This window comes from Oryctolagus cuniculus, chromosome 2, assembly GCF_964237555.1.
Source record: "Oryctolagus cuniculus chromosome 2, mOryCun1.1, whole genome shotgun sequence".
In the NCBI taxonomy this organism is placed as follows: Eukaryota; Metazoa; Chordata; class Mammalia; order Lagomorpha; family Leporidae; genus Oryctolagus; species Oryctolagus cuniculus.
Window position 1 is genome coordinate 107,272,608 of NC_091433.1, and position 26,661 is coordinate 107,299,268.

Genomic DNA, 26,661 nt, shown 5'->3' on the forward strand with positions numbered 1-26,661 from the left:
GCATAGGACAAAGCCCAGGAGAAAATAAGCACACAAACTTCCAGGTGCCTCCTCCCAGTGGCGCCAAGAGTACGTGCCTAATTCTCCCAGCCAAGATGTGTGACAACATGTGTGCAGGGTACTGCCAGCCAGGGGAGCTCCCTGGAGCCTTGTGTCACCAGGATGTTTATGCAGTTCAGTGATACAGGTGCTGTAGCTGTCAAGTCTCCAGCCCCCCAAAATGTCAGACTGAGACAGCATGGCCAGGCCTCAGATGTGCAGAACTTCTCATCAGGCGGGACATGCTAAGGCTCAGGGGTGACTCTCCAGGAGCTGCCGAAGCCAGGCCTTTCTCTGGACTGCGCAGGCCTGGGGCCACCCAGTCTTGCAGAGTTAACCCTTTACTGCACATGAAGAGAAAATGGTATGCAACCCACATCGTATGGCTGTTGTGAGGATTAAACAAGCCGCATGTCTTAAAATATGAGAAGATAGGCAGACAGGCTTTTGGCTCAGCAGTTAAGCCTCCAGTTGGAACAGACAGCTGCATCCCATATCGGAGTGCCTGGGGTTGAGTCCCGGTTCTACACCTGATTATAGCTTCCTGCTAATATACAGCCTGGGAGGCAACAATGGCCTAATCAAGTGGGTTCCTGCCACCCATGTGGGAGATGTGAACTGAGTACCTGGCTCCTGGCTTTGGCCTGACCCAGCTCCAGCAGTTGTGAGTATTTGGGGAGTGAACCAGTAGATAGAAGCTCTCTCTCTTTCAAAATAATTTTTAAAAGACATGAAAAGATATGTACATGAAAAAAATCATATCTTAGAAATGGAGAAATGGTGTTTGGGCTAGCAGTTAGCCTGCCACCTGGGACAGCTGCCTCCCATGTTGCAGGGCCTAGGTTCAAGTCTAGCTCTGCTCCCAACTCCAGCTTCCTGCTAACGCAGGCCCTAAGAGGCAGCAGGTGAGGCTGAAGCAGTTGGGTTCCTGGCTCCTGGCTTCAGCTTGGCCCAGCCTCAGCCATTCTGGGCATTTAGGAAGTCTCTCAAATAACTAAAAATGTATTAATTTTTAAAAGAACACTAATTCAGCCGGCACCGCAGCTCAATAGGCTAATTCTCCACTTGCGGCGCTGGCACACCAGGTTCTGGTCCCGGTCGGGGCGCCGGATTCTGTCCTGGTCATTCCTCTTCCAGTCCAGCTCTCTGCTGTAGCCCAGGAGTGCAGTGGAGGATGGCCCAAGTGCTTGGGCCCTGCACCCGCATGGGAGACCAGGAGGAACACCTGGCTCCTGGCTTCAGATCAGCGCCATGCGTCAGCCACAGCGCGCTGGCTGCAGCGGCCACTGGGGGGTGAACCAACAGTAAAGGAAGACCTTTCTCTCTGTCTCTCTCTCTCATTGTCCACTCTGCCTGTCGAAATAAATAAATAAATAAATAAAAATTTTAAAAAAGAACACTAATTATATTTTTTAATTAAAATGGAGAAGTTAGAGAAAGCATATCACTTTCTCAAGCAATAATTAAGTTACAAAGCTAAATATTATAGGCAGCCACATATGTGAATTTGAGACGGTCTTCTCAGCCCATCCAGAACCTGTTTGGGTTGCTTACAAATGGGGCCTGGCTTTTATCAATGATCCTGGCATGCTATCATTAGAATGGTAAAAATATGCAACATTTCTAGGTGTCAATAAAATACATCTTCCCACATTTCCCTGGGCTCCATGGAAGAAGCCTTGGCTCAGACATGGCCAAAATGTTATGACTTAACTCCCACCCACATTATCCATTATCCACTACCCTGGCTCATTGAATCCCTTCCACCACCATAGCAACGTACATCTGTGGGAGCCTGAACCACAGAGGCAGCAGCGGAGGTTTTGTTGTTCATTATATCAAGGTCACCTTTCAGTCCTTACACTGCCTTATTGCCCACCCCAGTTCCCAGAACTAGCTCGCCCAGACTAGGGCCTTCAACAACAGAAATTTATTGTCTCACTGTTTTGGAGGCTGGAAGTTCAAAGCCAAGGAGCTGGCAGGTTTGGCTGCTCCATAAGTCTCCCTGAGTTATGGTAAGCCTTTTCTTAATTCATGGTATAAAGGAATAGAATAGAATGTATACTTCCTGTGGGGTGATGTGTACTTCCTGTGGAGTGGTGTGTACTTCCTGCCAGGTGCTACGTATACTTCCTGCGGGGTGATGGGACTAAGTTACACATATCCAGTGTCTTCCAAATTCACCAACTTCAGTCTGAGCAGTGGAGATAATCAAGATTATTCTAATTGAGCTCCCAGCCCATCATCAGAGGGAAGGAGTCCGCTTTATCCTCCTAACCCCCACATGTAAAAATAACACCGCCAGGCAGAAATTACTTTGATCTGTTTTGCACAGGTGCTGAGACTGAGGCACACAGAGGTTGAGTCATGACCTGGTTTCAAAGCAACGAGGCTGATTCGGAGCCCATACTCTAGGCCTCCCTGCTGTGTGTCTTTCCAGTCCTTCATCACTTGTCCGTGTGCCTGTATGTATCAGAATGCTCAGGCAGGCAGGTTGTACAAACCTGACAAGAAAAGGGCCCCTTCTTCCTTTCCTCCTGGCTATAAATGACCTCAAACAAAAGGAAAATGCAAGATGTCTTTTGCTTCCCTTCCTTCTTTGATGTTAGAGGACAATCTATCAGAAAGGTTTCCCCTCCAACCTTAGATAATGAAATGCGGTGCCAGAAAAGCGCTCTAGGGCAATGGACTAAAAGAAAGCAGCAAGAATCAGCCTATTTATAAAAGCTATGTATAAAGGCTTTGGGGCCAGCCTGTGGCATGGCAGGTTAAGCTGCTGCCTGCCATACGGCATTCTAGATGAGCACTGGTTCCAGTTCCAGCTGCTCTGCTTCTGATCCAGCCCCCTGCTAATGCACATGGGAAAGCAGTGGAAGACGGCAGGAGTTCCTGGGGCCCTGCTACCCACATGAGAGACCTGGATAGAGTTCCAGGCTCCTGGCTTCAGCCTAGCCCAGTCCCAGGCATTGTGGCATTTAAGGAGGGAGTTAGTAGATATTTCTGTCTATACTCTCTTTGTGTCTCCCTCTCTTTGCAACTCTTTCAAATAAATAAAACATTTTTTTAAAAAAAGGGCTTCTCCATCTCTAGCCTGTTCATATTAAATTAATATCATTCCATGAATGCATGTATGTTAGAAGAGAATGTTTCAAATACTATTCGTTACTTCTTTATGATGCTCAAAGTATTTTTATATGTTTGCACCTGTACCAAAGGCAGGCAAGAAATTAATATCCTCACCTTTTTTTTTTTGAAGATTTATTTTTTTGAAGATTTATTTTATTTATTTGAAAGTCAGAGTTACAGAGAGAGGCAGAGACAGAGAGAGAGAGAGGTCTTCCATGCGCTGGCTCACTCCCAGATGGCCGCAGTAGCCGGAGCTGTGCTGATCCGAAGCCAAGAGCTTCTTCCTGGTCTCCCACGTGGGTGCAGGGGCCCAAGGACTTGGGCCATCTTCTACTGCTTTCCCAGGCCATAATAGAGAGCTGGATCAGAAGTGGAGCAGCCAAGACTTGAACCGGCGCCCATATGGGATGCCAGCACTGCACGCTGGGGCTTTAACCCACTGTGCTACAGCGCCAGCCCCCATCCTCAACGGAAGAGGAAACCGAGACTTGGACATCTGGCCAGAGGTCACATGGTAAACAGCTACTTTAAGACCAGACCCTGTGCTTTTCCCATTTCTCAGATACTCAACACAGCTCACACAAACACAGAACAAAATTACTCAACATCAGAGCTCCTCAGATATTCTCGGTAGACAGGACCAGCGTAAAAATGGGGAGTGGGCCTTTAGCTTAGTGATTAAAATGCCTGCCTTGGAGGACCTAGGTTTGATTCCCAACCCTGGCTTCTGACTCCAGCTTCCTGCCGATGTGCACCCCGGGAGGCAGCAGTGATGGCTCAGGGACTGGGACTTCTGCCACCCACACGGGAGGGCTGGAGGGTGTTCCCTGCTCCTGGCTTCAGCGCAGGTCCCTCGGGCTCCACGTTGGTTGTTGCAGGCATCTGGGAAGTGAACCAGCAGACGAGACATCTGTGTCTGTGCACCTCTTGAATAAATAAATCAAAAAGCAAAAATCTTTCAGAAGATATGAGTTAGATTTCAGCTGGGAATTTTGTGACTAACTAGCTTTCAAAACGTGTACTTTTGTATGTAAGTTGTTCAGACGTGGGGCAAGCATTTGGACTAAGCATAGAGTCCTGGGTCCAAGTCCTGGCTGCATTCTCAGTGCTAGTTTCCTGTAATGCAGGCCCTGGGAGGCAGCAGGTGACGGCTGAAGTAGTCTTGCCTCTGTCACCCGTATGGAAGATCTGCACTGAGTTCCCGTCTCCTGCCTTCAGCCTGGCCCAGCCACAGTTTTGGGGATTTCAGGAGGGAATCAGCAGATGGCTGCTCTCTCACTCTCTCCCTTTCAAATAATACAGTGAATAAACAAACAAATAAATACATATTAAATAAATAAAAATATTTAAATTCAAAAATGGCCACAATTTATTTCTTAAGCAGAAAAATACAAAATTGCATATAAGCTGTAATTCCAAGTTTATTTTAAATCATTTTTTATTTCTCCAGATCTTCTATAAGGAAACTAAAAAGGAAAAGAGCTTTGAACAAGGGTTCAAAGTTTGAAAATATGACCGTGGGCTTCATAAATCTGAAAAACAGTAGGAAGATACACATTATTTTAAATTCATACTATTAAGAAGCAAAGGGAAAACTTCCAGGGGTCAAAAATGAGATTGGAACAAAAAAAGCCAGAGCCCCAACTTCTCTGTTGGAGTTTGCCAGTGTAGGAAAAAAGAGGGGCTTAGGTTTTTGTACAATAAGAGAAATAAATATCTTGGACAAAGTCAGGTGAAGATTGAAAAGATTCCCCACATAAAATCAGGACCCCTAAAAAGCTATGCTTCCAATTAAAAATCGAGAGACTCTTCACTTTCTGTATCTTATAATCACTTAAGCATAGGCGTTGGGTACTTATTTCTGACATTTGTTGTTCCTACTGCGGTTGCTGCTTCTGCCTGGGAAGTTTGGACTATGAGCTCATCTTTAACAAGGCTTTATCTGTGAGAATCCTTTTCTCCCCAGGGAAGCTGAACAGCCCCAAGGGAACGCACGCAATACACAGATTCTGGTAGCTCTGAGTCTCTAAACAAAACCACCACACTTGATCATTATTTGATCAAAAAGCCAGCCCTAGGCAGTTGGAGTTTCAGTTGACTTTCTTTTAAAGTAAATTTTCCTTTAAAGATTGTATTTATTTGTTTGAGAGGCAGAGTTACAGAGAGAGAGGGAGAGACAGAGAGAGAGGTCTTCCCTCCCCTGGTTCACTCCCCAAATGGCCACAATGGAAAGGAGCTAAACCGATCTGAAGCCAGGAGCCAGGAGCTTCATCCAGGTCTCCCACGTGGGTGCAGGGGCCCAAGGACTTGGGGCATCTTCTACTGCTTTCCTAGGCCATAACAGAGAGCTGGATCAGAAGTGGAGCAGTGGGAACTCGAACCGGCATCCATATGGGATGCCAGCACCACAGGGAGAGACTTAGCCTACTACACCACAGCGCCATTTCCCTCCAATTGACTTTTGCATTCTACATTTTAGATGTGAATAGCCAACAGGAACCAGTCGTGTGAGGAAAGTCTCTACCAAGCAAACCCAACGAAGGGAACACTAAAGCAGTACAGGAGGGAAGGAAGTGACTTCTCAGGAGAGAGGACAGTACATTGCAGAAGGGTGGGCTTCAAAATAAAAATACTCAATGAAAAGGGGCAGAAATTTAAAAAGAACTCAACTAAAGGGTTAAAGAGGAGACTCTGAAGTAATCTCACAAAAAGTAGAATCAAAAGACAGATGGAGCAGAGAGAAAGAATAAGAAAATTAAAGGAGTAATCTAGAATGTCCAGCAATTAAAGTAAATCAATTGCAGAAAAAAGTGGAATGAGAAAATGAAAGGAAAAAATTAGCAAAGATATAATTCAATAAAAATTTCCCAGAACCAAAAGACATAAGTTTCCAAGTTTAAAAGAACCCACCAAGTGCCCAAAACAATGGATTTTTTAAAATGTACATCATGAAATTTCAGTGAATCATAGAAAAAATTAGTTTATAAAATTTTTCAAAGGAGCAAAGGAAAGTTCCCACACAAAGAGCAAGAAAGAGAATTGCATTAGTGCTTAGCAGCAATTCTTGTTTTCTTTCTTTTTAAGATTTATTTATTTATTGGAAAGACAGAGTTACAGAGAGGCAGAGCCAGAGAGTGACAGATAGAAGTCTTCCATTCGCTGATTCACTCCCCAAATGGTTGCAAGGGCCGGAGCTGGGCCAATCCAAAACCAGGAGCCAGCAGCTTCTTCTGGTTCTCCTACACAGGTGCAGGGGCCCAATGATTTGGGCCATCTTCTACTGCTTTTCCAGGCCATAGCAAGAGAGCTGGATCAGAATGGAACAGCTGGGACTTGAACCAGCGCCCATATGGGATGCCGCCACTGCAAGTGGTGGCTCCACCCGCTATGCCATAGCACCAGCCCCCTTAGTAGCAATTCTTGAAGGGAGCAGTATCTTCAACGTTATTTGGGGAAATCATTTTCTAGATAGATTGAAATACCCAGCCAAATTATCAATAAACAGTGAGGGTGAATTAATCAAATTCTGAGACATGCAAAACCTCAAATATTTCTTTCCTTCCATGTACTTCTTCTCAGAAAACATGTATTTCCAGCAGAGTTATGACAGCAAAAGGAAGAAGCGAGGGGAAGCTGCGTACCCAAGGAAAGAGGTGACCCCATACAGACATGCGACAGTCTCAGATACTGCTGGAGGGAGTTCTCCAGGGTACAGTGATGCAACACACACTGAAAGCAGGTTGGACGCGTGGGCACCAGAGGAAGAGGGTCCTCAGGAGAAAACAATGGGGTTCGATGCAATGCTGTTTAATTGAGATATAACACACCACAGAAGTCACCTTTCGAAAGCGTGGCTTTCACTTGGCTGCAGGACGGTCACCACGCTGAGCAGCTGGCACCCCTGGCGAATTCTAGAATATTATTATTTTTCCTCCAAAGGAAGTCCGTGCCTCAGCAGCCTCTCCCCAGGCTCTTCTCACCTCAGTCTCTGCCAGTGCTAGTCGCTCATCTACTTTAGTCGCAGGATTTGCCTGCTCTGGGAGGGGTGTGTGTATGTGTGTGTGTGTGTGTGTGTGTGTTCCAGGTTTAATCATGTTATCGGGGGTACTAGTACTTTATTCCATTTCATGGATAAAAGTATTGCACATTTTGCCAATTTTGTTGGACATTTGGGTTGTTTCCACCTCGGTGCTACTGTAAATGATGCTGCTGTAAACATTTACGTACAAGTTTCTGCATGAACTTATATTTCAACTTTTATGATTACGGGAGAATATATTTTGTGTTTAAAAATGTGCTAAAAGGAAAAGTTTAAAAGTAATAGTGGTAAGGATATAGAAAACTAAACAAAGCTAAATAGAAGTTATTAATTCCAAATGAAAACACAAAGCAGTAGAAAGAAGAAATGTACTCTCAGTGGGCGACGTGGCTTAGCCACAAGCAACATAGGTGTGTTCTACTCCTAGTGAGTGGTGCTTCACATTATTCCAGATAGTGACTCCTGATGGGAGTCTTGATGCTGTCTTTTAAAATTTATTTGTTGGGGTCGGTGCTGTGGCATAGCAGGTAAAGCTGCCGCCTGTGGTGCTGGCATCCCATATGGGCATCAGTTCAAGTCCCAGCTGCTCCACTTCTGATCCAGCTCTCTGCTATGGCCTGGGAAAGCAGTGTAAGGTGGCCCAAATCCTTGGGCCCCTGAACCCATGTGGGAAACCCAGAAGAGGGTCCTGGCTTCTGGCTTCAGATCAGCTCAGCTTTGGCCATTGTGGCCATCTGGGTAGTGAACCAGCAGATGGAAGACCTCTCTCTCTCTCTAGCTCTACCTCTCTCTGTAACTCTTTCAAATAAATAAATAAATCTTTTTTTAAAAAAAGTATTTGTTTATTTGTTTGAGACACAGATAGACACAGAGGGAGCTGTGAATTCAGGGGATCCCTGAATGCCCAAAATGGCCAGGACTGGGCTAGAGCTGAGCCAGGAGCTAGGAGCTCAATCCAGGTCTCCCACATAGGCGACCGGAACCCAATCACTGCCTCCCAGGGTCTGCATTGGCTGGAGTCAAGAGCCAGAGCTGGGTGTGGGAGGTGGGCCTCTTAACCTCCAAACTAAGCACCAACTCCCACGTTCTTTGTATTAACAATTCTACTGACGTAACATTAATATAAAAGAACTGCACCTATGCAGTGTGTTCAATTTTGGCAGTTTGCATGTATGCAAACACTTGTGATACCATCACCACAATCAAAGTAATGGATGCAGCCGACATCTCCCAACATTTCCTGTGTCCCATGGTTTTGATTTTGCAGCAAAAATGCAACATGAGATCTACTTTCTTAATAAATTTTTAAAGATTTATTTAGTTAGTTATTTGAAAGGCAGAGAGAGAGAGAGAAATCTTCCATCCACTGGTTCACTTCCCAAATACCCACAACCACCAGAGCTGGGCCAAGCCTAAACTAGGAGCCTGGATCTCCATCCAGGTCTCCTATGTGGGTGGCAGGAACCCACATCTGAGCCATCATCTGCTGCCTCCCAGGCACATTAGCAGGCAGCTGGAGCAGAAGCAGAGTAATCAGGACTTGCAGTAGGCACGCTGATATGGGATTTGGGCCTCCCAACAGCAGCTTAACCCACTGAGCCATAATGTCTACCCTCCTCAATCAAGTTTTAAATACATGATGTAGTACTAACTCTAGGGTGCTAAGTTGTCCAGCAGGTCACTAGAACAAATTCATCCAGTACAACTGAAATGTTGACCCCTTTGAATAACAGCTCCCTGTTCCCCACCCGGGCAGTGCACTCGTGACTAAGGTGCTTTGGATGTTACTTAGCTGCCCTGACAACACAAACTAACGTCCACCTCGGAAGACACACTTACCACACTGCCTGTGTTGGAGTATTTTAAAGTAGTAACGGCTGTGTTAAAAAAAAAAAAAAAAAAAACTGAGTGGTACAATCAGCAATGAGCTACTGTTTTTAATTTTTTAATGTATTCAAGAAGACAGATGGAAGGAGACAGAGAGACAGGCTGACAGAGGGAACACCTGTTTGTTCCCCTAATGCCCAAAACATCCAGGAGCTGGGAACTCAATCCACATATCTTACATGGCTGGCAAGGATCCAGTTACTTGAGCCATAACCGGCTGCTTCCCCGGTTCTGCATTAGCAGGAAGCTGGAGGCAGGACTCAAACTCCAATGTGGGACCTTAACCAGCATCTTACCTTCTATCGCCAAACGCCAGCCCCGGATTTTTCATTTTTATTCAGATCCTTAGTGTTTCGTGTTGACGTTCTACCATTGTCATAACAAATGGACAATCTGCTTCCTGTACAGAAAGAACATTGTGGACCCAGAGGATCCCCGATGCGTCCGGTTGACGCTCACCGGCCAGATGATGGTGGTGTCTCCAGAGGAAGGAGAATTTGCCAAGCAGGCCATGTTCTCCAGGTTTGTAAACACTTTGCAAGCAGTTCGCCCAGAAATACACAGCAATAAAGAGGGGACATCAGGGCTGGGCTGTGTGGTGCGTCTTACACAATGACACTGAGTGGCCTAACTGTCAGCCTCCCTCACACTGTCGCTGTTGGCAGCTGTGGCCGCAGCGGCCAGGCAGGTGGCCTTCAGTGGGCTGACAACACCTTTGGAGTTGGCCTCACAGGCACAGTCCCCACCTGCTTCAACCTTGGGCAATGCCTCGACTTGCAAGGACGCTAACTGAGCCTGCCAAGTCAAGTTCACACAAAGACAAGTTCACACGCCCACTCTGAGCAAAGCATGGTGCCTGCCAGCAGTGCCGGAGCAGGATTTCACAGTGCAGTATTCTCGCTCTGACATCAGCAGCGTCCTGCAGACGCAGCTTCCTGCCTCCACCTGCCCCTCCACCTGTTTACTGAATCAGATTTCTCCAGAAACAAAGCCCAGTAATCAAACTGCAAAAACTGTGCCCCCAGGATATTAAGGTGGATGCTAAAGTTTGAGAACCATTGCTGAAGGGGACAGAATGAGTGAGAAGGTGGCCCCGTGCAGAGACCAGGGCTTGTGATGAGGGATGAGCTTGTGTGCACAAGGGATGGTCTTTCAGTCTTGGAGTCTCCAGGGGTTGGGGTTACGCTTGGAGGCAGCAGTCCAGAGCTGAAGGTCCACGTGGGAGTGGTGTAGGGATGCAAAAAGGCACACACCTTGTGTTGATGCTGGTGGGAGAGTGCCCCAAGGCAGGCAGGAAGCTGGAAGAGCCATCCCTGACCCCAGAGACTGGAAGATCCTACATGCGGGGAACCATCAAGTAAGTAGCAGAGGACAGACAGCAGAAGCCACACTGCTCACTGCCATGGGAAAAGGTTACAAATACATAAGGGAGAAAACTGAATTGGTTGGGCCTTGGCTGTATCAGTCAACAGGAGCTCCTGGTTTCCAGCACACACAGAGAGACACAGACGTAGATCCGTGTATGTGAATCTGTGCGTGCATGAGCCTGCACATGTGGATTTCCACCCTCGGCTGTCACGCTCGGTGCGCTCACCTCCCAAACATTATGAAAGGCAGTGAGAACAAGTCAAACCTCTGCCAATCACAGGGCTCCGTAAGTTCATTTCCCATCTTCCTCAGTTCTACAGACAACTGTCCTACTCAATTTGCCGCCACTATGTATCACGGTCCCCTTACTTCCAGCTTTCTTTATATTCTTCTTAAAACATTTATTTATTTATTTATTTATTTATTTATTTATTTATTTATTTGAAAGGCAGAGCAGCAGAGAGAGGGAAAGACACACACACCACAGAGAGACAAAGATCTTCCCGCCTTCTCTGATTGACTCGCCCAAATATCCACAGCGGCTAAAGCTGGGCCTGCCTACAACCTGCAGCCAGGAGCACTATCCTGGTTTTCCACCTGGGTGATAGGGGCCCACATACATGGGCCATCTTCTGCTGCCTTCCCGGGTGTATCAGCAGGAAGCTGGATTGCAAGCAGAAGAGCTGGGACTTGAACTAGCGTTCCAAAATGGGATGTAAGCGTTCCAAGTGGCAGGTCAACTTGCTGTGGCATAAAGCTGACCACTGTATTTTTTTTTGAAAGATTTATTTATTTGTTTGAAAGGCAGAGTTACAGAGAGGCAGAGAGAGAGAGAGATCTTTCATCCGCTGGTTCATATCCCAAATGGCCGCAACGGCTGGAACTAGGCCGATCCCAAACCAGGAGCCAGGAGCTTCTTCTGGGTCTCCCATGTGGGTGCAGGGACCCAAGGACTTGGGCCATCTTCCACTGCCTTCCCAGGCCACAGCAGGGAGCTGGATCAGAAGTGGAGCAGCCAGGATTTGCACCAACGCCCACATGGGATGCTGGCACTGCAGGCAGCGGCTTTACCCACTACACTACAGCAATGGTGCCTGTATTCTTTAAAAAAAAATTTTTTTTTGAGAGAAGGAGAACTGCAGCTCACTGATGTACTCTGTAAATGCCAGGACTGGGCTGTGGAGAAGCCAGGAGCCAGGAACTCAATCCAGATGTTCCATGTGAGTGGCAAGAACCCAATCACTTGAGCCGTCACCACTTCTTCCCAAGATCTGCCTTAGCAGCAAGCGGGAATCAGTTGTTGGATATAGGATGCCGGCATCTTAATAACTAGGAGCCCCTCCCACCCCTCTTTATCTTCTTTTTAGCTCCCACAGTCATCCTCCTCCAGGTACTTCCAGCTCCACCCACTGCCTGGTTCCAAAGCCACTGCCCCGTAAATGAAGGTTTGTCGCACCTGCCCGCTAAACCCACCTCCAGATATAAAGTCTGCTCCAGTTATCAGTACAAAACTAGATTGCTTAAGATAGCAACAATCGTGTTATTGTCTCAGCTGCATGAGTATTTGTGGTGCTGAGACATCAGATCAACAGCTTACCTTCAATTGGTCCAGAAAAGAGAAGAGTATTTTCCATTGTGCTTTTAATTAAATTCTATGCATATTTATTTCAAAATACATTATCTTTTTAAAAGATCATCAATTTTTTGTTGCATTTAGCTTGGTTCTGCATGTTCCTCCAGCTTGGACTTGATTGCTGTATTAGGTTTATAACATTTTTTATTTGGGAAAAAAAGGATTTTATTTATTTGAAAAGCGGAGAAACAGAGAGAGAGATTTCTTATCTGCTGGCTTACGCCCTAGCCAGGCCTGAGCCAAGCTGCAGCTAGGAGCCAGGAATTCAGTCCACATCTCCCACGTGGTAGACAGGGATCCAGCTTCATGAGCCATCACCTTTGCCTCCCAGGCTGTGTAGAATCTGGAATGGGGACTAGAACTCAAACTTGAACGCAGGCACTGCGATACGGATTGCAGGCATCCCAAGCAGCCTCTTAGCTGCTCTGCCGAATGCCTACCCCACTAACATTTTTAGATGTAAAAGAAATTTTCATGAAAATTTTTTTTTTTGACAGGCAGAGTTAGAGGGTGAGAGGGAGAGACAGAGAGAAAGGTCTTCCTTTGCCGTTGGTTCACCCTCCAATGGCCGCCGCGGCCAGCGCACTGCGCTGATCCAATGGCAGGAGCCAGGTGCTTCTCCTGGTCTCCCATGGGGTGCAGTGCCCAAGCACTTGGGCCATCCTCCACTGCACTCCCTGGCCACAGCAGAGAGCTGGCCTGGAAGAGGGGCAACCGGGACAGAATCCGGTGCCCTGACCAGGACTAGAACCCGGTGTGCTGGTGCCACAAGGCGGAGGATTAGCCTAGTGAGCCGCGGCGCCGGCTGAAATTTTTTAAAAATGTGAGCCACAGCTCTGGCCATTGAGGATATGATAGTACATAGCGGGCATGCATGGGGAGGAAGGCAAGTTTGGGGTTGGCGTGGAAGTACAGTGGGTTAAGCCATAGCCTGTATCGCCAGCCTCCCATACTGGAGCACTGGTTCAGGTCCTGACTGCTCTACTGCTAATCCAGCTCTGTGCTAGTGCACTTGGGAGAGCAGCAGAGGGTGGCCCTAGTACTTTGGGTCTTGCCACCCATATGGGAGATCTGGGTGGAGTTCTAGGCTCCTGCTTTTGGCCTGACCCGGTCCTGGCCATTGTAGCCATTTGGCAAGTGAACCAGCAGATGCAAGATCTCTTTCTCTGTATCTTTCTCTGTCATTTTGCCTTTCAAATAAAAATGAAATAAATCGTAAAAAAAAAAAAAAAAAAAAAAAAGTAGGTCGCCTCACTAGGCTAATCCTCCGCCTGCGGCACCAGCACACCAGGTTCTAGTCCCGACCGGGACTCGGATTCTATCCTGGTTGCCCTTCTTCCAGGCCAGCTCTCTGCTGTGGCCAGGGAGTGCAGTGGAGGATGGCCCAGGTCCTTGAGCCCTGCACCTGCATGGGAGACCAGGAGAAACACCTGGCTCCTGCCTTCGGATCAGCACGGTGCGCCAGCCGCAGCGTGCCGGCCATGGCGGCCATTGGAGGGTGAACCAACGGCAAAGGAAGACCTTTCTCTCTGTCTCTCTCTCTCTCACTGTCCACTCTGCCTGTAAAAAAAAAAAAAAAAAAAAAAAAAGACAAGTTTGTAAATAGCAGGAAGCAGGATTTGACATTTCCTGTGAACCAGTTCTAAGCTGTTCTTGCTGCAGGAATGGAAATCTTCCCAAGCAGACTTGTGTCATGAGCTCACCATTCTGTTAACATTTCAGACAGTGATGCATGAAGGTTTTGCGTTTCCTGGCAACAACAGTCACCAACATCCACTGAGCACCTGCCCTGTGCAGGTGTCTTGTGTCTGCTCCCGTGTTTGCTCCCTACCCAGCCCTACCATCCAAGCACCATCAGCATCAGCCAAGGAGGCAGCCCACCCACAAAGCATCAGAGCCGCTCAGAAGTTGACCTGGGATTCAGGCCAAAGAGCCTGGCTCAAGACTTGAGTTGGCAGCGACTTTGCGTGGGGACCGCAGCTTTCTGCCTTCCTAGGGCTGCCCCGGGCTCTGACTCTGAAGGCCCCATGGTCTCCAGCCAAGGGTGCACCCCTTCGAGGACCGTGGTTTCACTGTGATCTCCTTTTGTCCCCACAGGCACCCAGGGATGAGGAAGTGGCCTCGTCAGTACGAATGGTTCTTTATGAAGATGAGGGTAGAACACATCTGGCTTCAGAAATGGTATGGAGGAGTGAGCAAGGTTTCAAGGGAGGAATATTTCAAAGCTGTTCCCAGAAAGGCCTGATGAAGTAAGAAGCAAGTCGTTGGTTTGCATTCAAGTGCAAACATTTTAAGGGATGCCACCTGCTGGCTCCTGGCTGCTGTCTCTTTCTTGAAGGGCTCCTAGCAGCTCTGCCAACACTGCTGCAGAATGAGAGAGGGGGACCAGGCAGTGTCGCGCTAGACATGAGAATCAAGTGGCCATTTGTAGACCACCCCCCAGTCCACACAGGTACTTCACATAGATGTCTTTGTTTACACTGTATTCAACCTTGACTCTCCTGTTTGGAACCCATCGTTGGTTGTCAAGATGACATATTGAGACTGTGGCTGTTCCATTCTTTAAAAAAAAATAATGCTCTTACATGGAACATGATTGCTTCATACGGTGAGGGTGTTTTTGTTGCTTGCTGTGCCAAAAGCAGTGTCTTGGTTCTAAGCTCATCGCAACCACAGAGGAGCAGCCTGTGCATCACACTGCCACAACGCTGTGTTCAGGGTTAGGGGAGATGACAACTTGTCCATGGGTTGCTCGTCATGTGACTGAATTGCAAAGGCGTGACTTGAGTCCCATTTGCCAGAATGTCTGAGTTGCTTATGGAGCCCTTTTCCCCCTGAACGTGACTGACCATGTCAGGACATCCAGTTTTGTGCACAGGCCTACTCCGTACAAGTGGAACACGGTTGTAAGTGAAAGTGAATGGGGTAGCGTTGGCGTCACACTTGCTGGATCCCTGCTGCTCAGATTTCTGACAGAGACTCCAAAGAAGGAGCTCCTCACTCCTCAGTGTGGGCAGAGGAGAGGAGAGAGAGAGCAGATTGGAAGCAAAGGCAATCAGGAAGGGGAGGAAGGGAAGATGTTACTCACCACGGGCCCACTGCCTGCCAGCCAGAAGTCATCTCATTTAAGCGCTACAAGAGTGAGATGGCATTGCCACTTTCAGACAGGGAAACTGAGGCCCAGAGAGGCCAAGTCAGCATTCCAAGATCAGACTCCAGATCTCACTAGAAATGAGAGAGAGAGTGACACCTACATGACTTCTAGTTTCAAGAACAAGAGTTGCTGAAATACACAGGTAGTCATTGATCCAGGAAAATCAGTAAAGTGATTGTGAAAAAGAATGGCTAACTTGCCTGGAGAGGATTTGCCACTGCTTCCAGGGTGAGTTAGGGGTGGGGAATCTCTGAAATTTAATTCCTTAATCAAATTAAAACTTTCTACAACTCATGTGTAGGAATTCCTTGTGTTTGGAAAAAAAAAAATTAGACCACATTTGTGTACATTTCGAGGGCCTGCCTGAACCTATGTGAGTATACCCATGACTTTTTATAGTAGAAACATAAAAAGGATCTAGCGGTACTGAAGTTTTCCATCTTCCTACAATGGCTATAAACCCTCCAGTGGGTTAGGTGTGTTGTATAGCATAAAAACACATCATTATGGATAGGAAACATACATTGTTAAATAAAAGTGCTATTAATGGTTTTACTTTTGTTCAACAAAAGAAGACTTGAGAGAGTTTGAGTTGTCTAAATATATTTTAAGTGCCTGTTACTAAGCACATGGTAAGATGCACAGAATTCTTTACTCGTCATATAAGCCAATTTTCAAGTTTCTAGCAATGACGATTTCTAGTACATAAGGATGGGAGAACGTTTGAGGGTATTTCCTAAATTACTACAACCCTCAATTTAGAAGGGGAAACCTGTAAGAACAAAATTAATGCTCAAAAATGTGTCATAAGCCAACTTCAGACCTTAACTCTTGGAGAAACACTGCCTTCTCAGCGCTGTCTTACAGATCATGTCCCTGTTCGAGGTTTGCTTTCATAGTCAGGTTCTGTTTAGCTCATTAGCGGTCACAGGTGCTTAAAAGGGCTTTGCAGAGTGGGTGTCGTTAACAAACACTGATGATTGTTGTCAGCTATTTCTCCAGATCACAGGAAATGAAATCTGGACCCGTGTGACAAGAGGAATGTGGTTGAACCTTCATGGGCTTGTGTCTGATGGGTCCCCCTGGGGCAAGCACATTTCAGCAAATCCTTAGAACTTTACATTGACTAAGCTTTTACAGGCTGTATTGGAAGTTTTAGATGTGGCAATAAGGCAAGAAAAAAGAAATAAAGTGAGAACAGATTGGGAAGAAAGGAAGATACCCCTATTAACAGTTGACATGATTGTCTATGTAGGGATTCCAAATAAGTTATTTTTAACAAATCAAAACACTCCTAGAACTATTGAGTGCAGCAAGGTCTCAGCATACAAGATCAACACAGACAATTTAATTACATTTCTATATACTGATGATGAACATGTGGAAGCCAAAACTAAAAACATAATACCATTTACAATCACTCCCAAGAAAAAGAAATACTTAATTATAAACTTAGCAAAGTGTGTTCAGGATCTGTATTCCAAACCTTGGACTAAATTTCATACCCTATACAGAAATCGACTCAAGGAGATAATATTCCTAAACATAAAATGTAAAACTATAGAGAAAAACCAGAGAGAAAATTTGGAGGACTGAGGGCTGAACAAAGAGTTCTTAGACTTGACATCAAAAGCATAATTCACAAAGGGGAAATTGGATAAATTAGACTTTTTTGGCTTTTCAAAAGATCAGGTTGAAAGGATGAAAACACAGGACATGTACTGCGAGAAACTCTTCGGAACCACACATCTGACAAAAGACTAGTACACAGAATATATATAGAACTCTCCAAGCTCAAGAGCTTAAAAAACTCCAATTAGAAAATGAAGAACATGAGCAGACAGTTTATTTCAAAAGATACACAAACAGCACGTGTATTCAGCATAATTCATCATGAAGGGTCTGCAAAGTAAAACCACAAGGAGCTATCACTGCACGTCTGTCAAAATCAGTAAAATAAAACAGCGGCTACACAAAGGTGCTAAGAAACCAGACCCATTGTATACCACTGGTGGGAAAGGGGGAATGTGAAAGGCAACAGCCACTCTGGAGAACCACTGGGCATTTTCTTATAAAACCAAACATGCAACCAGCAATTCTACTCCTGGGCGTTTGTCTCAGAGAAAGGGGATCCATGAACATGGTATCTCCCTGCTTTTGTGTAGGTCTTTCATTTCAAACAAATGAAAACTCACACACACATATCAGGTTTATTCATAATATTCAAAGGCTGGAAACAGCCAGACGTCCTCTTGTGAGTGGCTGGTGAAATCACCAGTGGCACATCCGCAGCTTGGAGTACTTACTCAGCAAGAAACAGAAACTAATTACTGACACAGACAACACCGTGGATGAACCTCTAGAGAATTATGCTGAGTGCAGAGGGCCCATTCTGGATGTTTCCCCGCTCTATGACTCTACCTACATAATCTTCTGGAATGCAAGGTTACAGGAATGGAGAGTAGAGTAGGGGCTACCAGGGACGAGGATGAGAGTCAGAGAAGGGAATTAACACGACAGATAGATATGTTCAGTGTCTTGATCAGTCAGTGTGAAAACTGTGGGTTTGTACTACAGCTTAGCAAGATGTTGCCATTGGGGGAATCAAGGCAAAACATACACAGGATCTCTTTATATAATTTTTTATAGCTGCATGTGAATCCACACTGTGTTAGAATCTACGATTATCTCATAGGAAAAAATTTAATACAAACAAGATGTAAGGGTTAGCTTAAGAAAGGCATTTATGCTCACTCTCTCTCTCTCCCTAATAAATGAGGAACTGAACTATGTGCCAAAACTTAGCAGAAAGAGACAGTATTTCTTCTGTTAATCATTAACATGTGCATTTGTGGAAGAGACAAAGACTTCTTGAGAAGTCTTCTAGATGGGTTCAATTTAATATTAACTACAAAGGAATAAGAATTTGACAAATCCACTCTACCGATTTTATGTGGGACACTTCGAGAGGGAAAAATATCTTCAAGTTTCTGGCATAAACATGTTGCGTAAGCTCTGTGTGTTTATAAATACCCATCTCTGTACATAATGATTTCCCACTGATACTTATAGCCAAGAACTATAATTCCAATTATCGTCACTCTAAATATTCTGAGAAAGAATCCTTGTTTTGTTTCTTTAAATAAACAGAAGTATTTCAGGACCCTCATGTTTTTATTTACAAGCACTGTTCACACCCCTGGTGGAATTCTGATGCTATTGGTTTCAATATGCCTCGGATACTGTTTGTAAGAGCGTTGCTTTGAGGTTGAAATGTATTTCTAAACTTTTTTTTTTTTTTTGGTGGAAGTCTGTATTTGATTTTTAATAATTTACCTATCAAATACCATCCTGAAAATAAAACCTCTCTAGAATAATTTATTGATTGTTGCTTACCTGATTGCTAGAATATCATTGTAAAATGAACTGTAACCAAGTTAGGATTTGTCTGTGCCATATAGTGCATGTGCGATGTAAAATCTGTTTTCAAAACTAGATATGTCTATTTAGCCAAAGTCTGTTTCATTCCTGATGTGATCTCGTGCTCAATTAAATGAAATTATGACATTTCTACCTAGTCTTTTCATGTAGTATTACAAATGAGCATTTTTCCGGTTGTAAGAAAATAGATTCTATTAGAATGAAACGGTGGTTACATTTCTAATAGAGAATAAGGGGTGGGGCATTTGGTACAGCAGTTGAGGTGCAGCCTGGCATGCGTGCAGCCCCTGTTGGAGTGCCTGGGTTCAAATCCTGGCCCTGCTCTTGCTTTCAGCTTCCTGTAATTTACCTCCTGGGAGGCTGGTGAGGACTGAAGTGGCTGAGTCGAGTCTCTGCTGTACACATGGGAGACCTGGATTGTGGACTTCTGGGAAGTGAACTGGCAACCTCAAAAACAACTCTCAACTTCCCCCTCCCCTCCCCCCACCCCATCCCCACTCCTCCTCCTTCTTCTCTCTCTCTCTCCTTCTCCCTCCCTCTCTTTCTCTCTCTCTCTCTCTCTCCCCCTCCTTCTCCTCTCTGTCTCTTTCTGTCTTCCTCACCCATAAATAATTTTTTAATTTATAACAATCCGCTGGGGGACTTTTGTTGACATAATATTTATGGCTCTGAGTAAAATATGCTTCACTTGCAGACTTGAAAATGCTGACGTAGCCATAGTGGTATTCCCCACTCTTGAAATAGTTGCCATTTTTAGCACCATTGTCATTCCCAGAGTCCAGGGCTAGGAAAAAGCTCTGTTTTACAGGTAAGGAGACACACCCCAAGGGTCTCACACACACACACACACAGTGTGGCTGCAATGGCACCTGCCCATAAGAGTGACAATCCTAGGTGACTGAGCTACTACAGACCACCCACCAGTACCCATGCTATGGAGGGTGACCGGCTGCCAGTTCACCCAAGCCTGGTGCTTTCTGGGGACCAGGGACTTCCAGAGGCAGAGCCAGGGAGGTCTTGAATTTGGAGACAGTTGTCGACCCTGCTTCCACGCCACCTCAGCCGCCCCTGTTTTGGGTCATTCCCGGGAGCAGACTAGCTCAGAACTCGCCAAGCATCCAGGCACCTCCTCCAGGCTCAGGTGAGGCTCTGCTGCTCCACTGGGCTCCTTCAGCCTGGCTCACTGGCTCAAGAAAATGACTGACAACAGGGCGGGATTACAGTGACCATCTGAGGCCCTGCCCACAGACACCCGTGTTTTATAGGCAATAAGTAGGCCTCAGTCTTAGGGTTCAGAGCTTCCTCCCTCTGACCAGTATCCTCCACCTCTCTGTTTTACATCAGAACCGCATGGCACAGCCAGCCCTGGTTCATAAAGTCAGTGCTTATCTCTGCACCTTAATGGCCCCCGCCTGACATGCATGGTCCGTGTTCTTCCCGGGAGCCCCTCCCCCATTCTCTCTTGGATTTTTCCCTGATTACTGCGATGAGTGCTTGCCCCACTGCACCCCCAGAGGAATTCTCTAAAGCATGGTAGCCCCTCCTCCTCCTGTGGGAGGGTTTTCTGGCCAGAATGCCTCTGCCTGGGCTTCTCTGAGATGGAGGCAGGTGTGATGGAATAAAAAGGACACAAGGAGGAGGTTGGAGGGTTTTGTGTTTATTTTTTAATAATTTTTAATAATAAATACATGGAAAATTGCAGTGGCAGCAGCACTGGAAGAGTGCTGGAAGAGAGCACTGGAAGTGGTGATGGGAGCAAGACTTCTGCTCATCTCAAGCTATTGCTAGGAGAGTGAACTTTGGGCCCCTTCACCCGTAGACTGCAGGCATATGGAACAAGAATATGATGACGCTGACCCTTGAGGCCATGGGACTCTTGTTTTGGGGACATTTGCACCCAGTTGATACAGTCTTTTCTCCTGCTGGTTTCTAGCCCCTGCTTTTGGTTCAGTAGAAGTTTCCCACAAAGGGGTTTATACACTTCGCCATCAATCAGCGCTGCTTCCCTATGGGCCCCACGTTCCCTGTGCCCTTCGGAACATTGATTCAGGGCTGTCTCCCAAACTGCAATTCCTAAGACCCCCACTACAGTCCTTTTACTTCTCTGGTTTGGATTGATCAACCTCATACGTATGGCTCGTAGGCACAGTGCGGGCACACAGTTTCTTGGCCTTGTAACTCTTGGGAACTAGTGAATCCTTTGACTCTCCTTCTGATGTACTAATTTCACTCCAGGCTTCCATCTCACTCATAGCCAGGGATTCTAAGTGCAGACATGTACAAGGTACAAAAGTGATAACCGATTTTTTTCCCAAGAGCTGAGACAATGAACACGCAGGCACACGTGAACGTAGGTTGCCCCACATGGAGAAACACCCAGCATGAGTGGGCAGTAGGCTGGAGGATTGCTCCAAGGGAGGACAGGTGGGGCAGGGAGATGGATGGAGTTCCCGACAGCACCTCCAGCTGTGGTCTGCAGGGAAAGAGAGAGCCCCTCCCAGTTTTTGGACTCTTTTACGAGGTCAGGGGTGGTGCCTCTGGAGGGGTGGCACCTCCACGAGTCCCTGTGAAGTTCCAAATCCCTGTTTTCCTGGTCCTGGGTGATGCAGCGGCATCCCGGGAAAGGGGACTTTTCACTGACAAGTAGGAGGATAGAATTCCACGTGGGGGCTTCTGACTTCCCGCTCAGCAGGCCTAAACTTACCACCTGGCTATTTACTCCACATCCGCCTTGGCAAATGGGATCATTACGACTTGGCACCTGGCACACCCTAAAGGCAGAAACAGCTGCATCACGTGACCGCTTGTTTTCACAGGGTGAGGAACATTTGAGGGGTTGCTGTTGCACCTGCACTGGGTTCTGGCTCATAGTAAGTGCTCAAAGTACAGAAAGCAGGCCTGAATTACATACCTGTTGGGTTTTGGGCAAGTGCTCCCCTCTGGGACTCAGTCATTGGCACACTTCCTGTTTTTGCTGTTTCCCTGAATAATAACTATGCTCAAAATGAAGCAAGTCTGCAGTTGAACTGTTTCACTCAGAGCCTTGAAAATGGTGCCTGACTTGTACCCTCACCGGGTCTGCCCATTCTCCTGACCACTTCCAGATAAACTTCTGACCCTCCCCAGTTTCCAAACCTGGCGAGGTTTTGCACTGCAGCCAGGGCAAGGCTCACTCACCGTGCCACCCGGTGGTTCCTCCCGGAAATTTCACCTTGCCCAGAACCCAGATTTCCAGAAAGAAACTGAACCAAGAGCTGCCTTGGGTGAAGCGTCTTGGTGGCCACACACACACACACACACACACACACCAAGCTCTCTCTTTTGAAAATACACACGTGGGGCCAGCATTGTGGCGCAGCGGGTTGGTGCCCTGCTGAAGTGCTGGCATCCCATATGGGTGCCGGTTCTAGTCTCGGCTGCTCCTCTTCCGATCCAGCTCTCTGCTATGGCCTGGGAAGGCAGTCCAAGTCCTTGGGCCCCTGCACCCACATGGGAGACCTGGAAGAAGCTCTTGGCTCCTGGCTTCAGATCAGCACAGCTCCGGCCGTTGCGGCCAATTGGGGAGTGAACCAGCGGATGGAAGACCTCTCTCTCTCTCTGCCTCTCTTCTCTCTGTGTAAATCTGAGTTTCGAATAAATAAATAAATAAATCTTAAAAAAAAAAAAAAGAAAACACACACATGGTAGACAGGGTAGACTACAAAGTATGACATTTGGATAGTGATATTTTAAATTATTTATAGCCGTTACTAAAAGTGAGTTTTTGCTTAGGGCAATGACTTTACACTGATGTGCATGAATTTCAATTTTTTTCTGGCAAAATTATCTTTACAGTGCATTTTCCACAAATGTATTGAAGGACTCTCCACACAAACTCCTTCTGAAAAGGCTTTCATTTTTCAGATAATTGCATCACAGATAATTACACCATGATGCTTGGGGTTACTGGACTCTTATTTTATGGACATTTCCAATCAGTTGATACATTCTTCAATTGGTTTCTAAGTGCAGACATGTATAGGGTGCCAAAGTTGTTAGGAAAAGAATTGCAGATTGGTGCCTCCTCACGTGGGGCACCGTAAATGTTAGGAGAAGAGGCGCAGAATAGAAAGGACACAGTGTACGAATTTACAGCCAGACCACATTTATTCAGAGAAAATAAATTCGTAGAGGTGGGTGACCAACTGCCCATGTGCACAGTGAAGGCAGAAGGCCCCGACCCCCAGAGGCCGGGCCTTTTTAGATTTTAGGACTAGGGGTGGGGGTGGGGTAGAGGGCAGCAGACAGAGGTGAATTCCTGGAACTTGGCAGGGCCTTGGGAACCTGGGAAAGAATGCAGGGTGGGGTATGTAGGCAATAGGATTGAGACCCAACTGAGTTCAAGGGCAAGGAATACATTCCAACGTTTATCTATCTTTTGGGCAGTGAGCAAGAATGGCTGAGGCTTCTGTCTTTGTTCCATCCAAAGTGATACCAGATTTTTTTCAAGAGCTGAGACAATGAACACACATGCACATATGAGCATGGATTGCCCTGCATGGAGAAACACCCAGCATGAGCAGGCAGTGGGCCAGAGGATTGCTCCAAGGGAGGAGGGGTGGGGCAGGGGAGACAGACAGGGCCCCTGACAGCACCTCCAGCTGTGGTCTGCATAGAAACAGAGGGCCCCTCCCAGTTTGGGGGGCTCTTCTATGAAGGGGGAAACCTGAGACCCAGCAAAGCTGGCAGACCTGGTCCCAGGAAAGCAACTCAGCACTGACTCCAGCCTCCTTTCCGTGCCCTCAGTGGGCTGGAGGTTTTAGAAAATACTCGCTCCCCTTCTTGGGTTTTCCTTCCCTGCTCAACACCCCCACCATTGAGCGTGGCTGTCCTGTCGCCGATCTTGGTGGAGGAGGAACTGCTTCCTGCAGATCGGAAGGGCCATAGGTCGGCAGAGTACTCATGGCAGACCCCTGTTAAGCCCCACCAGGCTGTGTTGCACCTAGGTCTCCCTGCACCCCTGTGAGGAGGGGCCTCCTGCCCTCTCACTGCCACATAAAGAAGCTGCAGGGTCATACTGCTAATTCGTGGCACTGCCTGTGAGCTTCTGGTGCAACATTCATTCTCTAACCTATCACCCAGCGGTCTCATCCAGGCTGACATATATTTGTTAGGATCAGACTGATTTTGAACCCATCATTCTTTTTGTTTTGCACTTTTATTTATTTGAGAGGTAGAGCTACAGACAGAGAGACGGAAAGACAAAGAAAGAGGTCTTCTATCTTCTGGTTCACTCCCCAAATGGCTGCAATGGCTGGAGCTGGGCAGATCCAAAACCAGGAGCTTCTTTTGGGTCTCCTACATGGGTGCAGGGGCCCAAGGACTTGGGCCATCTTCTACTGCTTTCCCAGGCCACAGCAGAGAGCTGGATTGGAAGAGGAGCAGCCGAGACTAGAACCGGCACCCATATGGGATGCCGGCACTGCAGCTGGAGGTTTAGCCTACCACACCTCGCTGCCGGCCTTGCTTCCCCATTATTCTTCAAGGAACCATAAGCTCCAGTGTGGATTCACAATGGTGGCCTCTAGCCAGGCAGGTGGGCCCTCCCAGCCTCCTTGTAGCTCTTCCCTGCATTAAAGCCCTCTTCACTCAAAAGTCAAGTAGTTCTGTTTTCCTGTTGGACACCGGCTGCCCTACTTTCTAATATTACAGAGACATCCATGGTATTGATCTTAGGTGTCCATGGAATGAAGGCATTTGTGCTGCCGTGACCATACCTCACCTTTCCTATGTCATCACGTAATATCTGCATTATTTTGGTAACTAAAAAAAAAAAAAAATCCCAGGAGGCCATTGTTTTGGACTAGGCTCCTGCACTGGGCCCCAGCAAACTAGAAACCAACATGGAGTCACGCATGCTGATGCTTCCATCACCACCGCGAAAGGAAGTGTCTTTTGACCTTCCGAGGGCAGAGGGTAAGAGAGCCAACAAGCTTGTCTCCCAGAGAGTCACTTTCAGCTGGGTGATAGTAAATTTGCCCCTGCCTTGATCCTGAATGAGGCTTTGCCTGAAGTCTACCAGTCAGTTATTTCCCGTGGTTCCGACTCCCTGTGCCCTACAGGGAAGATACCTTAGGAAAAACCACCCCATCGTCTGTTCTTTCTCCTTTCTATCCCTTTTCTCTGTCTATGAAGCCGAGATCTTCTGCTTAGCCCATTGGCATGCTCACTCTGTTTTAGGGAAGGAAGTATCATCTGATTCTGGAGTCACAAATAAAGCCGATCAAGATCTTTAAACTGAATTGTTGTGCGTTTGTCTTTTGACAGCTTCTACAACCAAGGTCAGGGTCTCTTTTTTTATGAAAGTCATTTTTTAATAGATATTATTTGAAAGGATTATGCAGTTGATCTAAAAGTGGCACCAATAAAACATTAGGAAGGTTTCATGGGGTTTTTTCTTTGGTTTTTCTTTTTATTTATTTGTATACAGTTATGATTTTTATTTATGAGAAGTACACAAAAGTCTTAAGCAAATGAACCCCCCCCCAGGTAGGCTACCAAGGGGCCACTTTCCAGCTGTGGGGGCCCAGGCCGCTGGCGGAGGCCGGCAGGATGCAGCAGGCCCACAGGAGGAACCTGGCGATCCTCCTGCCAGCCCCTGATGGCCCTTGCTCGGGACAGAGGCAGCTGCTGACGCCCCATCCTCCTTAGGCTCAGTTGCTGGGACCTCTGGCACCTCCGGGTCCCTGCTGCTCCTGGGGCAGGGGCTGGAGGGGGCGGCCACAGGGACGGGCTCGGGGGCTGGGCTGGCACCCGGGTTCCTCTCCTCTTGCAGCTGTCCAGGGAGGGGAGAGACAAGCAGGGGGTGCGGCTGGGGCGGAATCAGGCTCTGCCTCCAGCTCTCGCTGGGGCTCGGGCTCCCTGCAGCCCTGAGGCGACAGGGCTCACAAGTGAGAAAGGCAAGCACACTCCGGACCTCCCTCGAGGCCGCGCATGCAGGTGCACCCTACACAACCGCGAGGCTGTGTGGGCGAAGCCACAGCCCGACGTGGGCTCTGCCCACAGAGCTGCACCTGCTCCAGGCTCCGACTGTAGGGACTCGGGGCTGGGGCCACCAGAGCCACAGCGATGCAGGTCCAGCCCCCTGGCAGCGGACCCAGGCCCACCAGGTACTCCTGGGCCTCTGGGTCCTCGGGAACCCCCAGGGAATGCACCAGAGTCACCTTCTCGCACTCGGCTTCTTCCTGTAAGGGATCGAACCACCAGTGATGGTGAACCAGTTCTGCCGTAGGCCTCTCGCTCGGGTCCAGGCTGAGCAGCAAGCTCAGGAGCGCCGCCAAAGCTGGGCTGGCCGCACAGGGGAGCTTGCAGCACCCCGCCCACAGGACGAAGAGGATCACATCCAAACTCCAGATGTCTGCGCGAAGGCATTGTGGGCCTCTGTGGTGGAATGAGAAGGCCATGCCAAGATGGCCGTTGGCAAGAGAGTGTCAGTTACTCAGGAATGGCTTTGAAACCCACCTGGCAAAGGAGCCTGCCTGGAAACAGGCTGTGATTGGATGGCTTTGGAAACTGCCTGGCAACAGGCTGTGATTGGTTGGGGCATAGACCACCCCTTGACCGGATTGGCTGGTCTTGGCTATATAAGCTGTTGTACCAACTGAAATAAATGAGTCTGCGAGCTGCTTGCCTGAAGCCCGCTTTCACCTGACTCCCGGGGTCTGTGTGGTGACTCCGCACCTCTTGCCGCCACCACACTCCTCTCAGAAAGGAATCCATTGCAACATTGTTGAGAAATCAACTGCAACAGGCCTCCTGCTGGAATACTTCTGGGACCCGCAGAAGCCGGGCACCAGCACGCCCTTGACCACTTGGCAGTTGAGCCCAAAGTTCATCAGCTTCGCATTCAGGTCCAAGACCAGCAGCAGGTTCCCCAGCTTGAGGTCCCTGTGTGCCACGCGCTGCACATGGCAGTGGCCCACTGACGCCAGGATC

General features: G+C 47.5%; 1 protein-coding gene and 1 long non-coding RNA gene across 4 annotated transcripts in view; one reads left to right on the forward strand and one right to left on the reverse strand.

Moving 5' to 3' along the window:
* Positions 1–17,019, forward strand: part of CREG2 (cellular repressor of E1A stimulated genes 2) — a 32,558-nt gene extending 15,539 nt beyond the window's left edge. The window contains exons 3-4 of the mRNA XM_017339483.3: positions 9,500–9,613; positions 14,190–17,019. Of these exons, the coding sequence (XP_017194972.3) occupies positions 9,500–9,613; positions 14,190–14,337 (262 nt within the window). The 3' untranslated portion in view covers positions 14,338–17,019. The remainder of the gene's footprint in view (positions 1–9,499; positions 9,614–14,189) is intronic.
* Positions 17,020–23,887: 6,868 nt separating this feature from the next.
* Positions 23,888–26,661, reverse strand: part of LOC103346906 (uncharacterized) — a 44,052-nt gene continuing 41,278 nt past the window's right edge. The window contains exons 5-6 of one of the 3 annotated variants that reach the window (XR_011386454.1): positions 25,890–26,106; positions 23,888–25,501 (exon numbers count right to left, since the gene is read on the reverse strand). This is a non-coding gene — a long non-coding RNA (uncharacterized lncRNA). Of the gene's footprint in view, positions 26,107–26,661 lie in introns of all 3 variants that reach the window. The other 2 variants (XR_007915442.2, XR_007915441.2) reach the window with 2 other exon arrangements.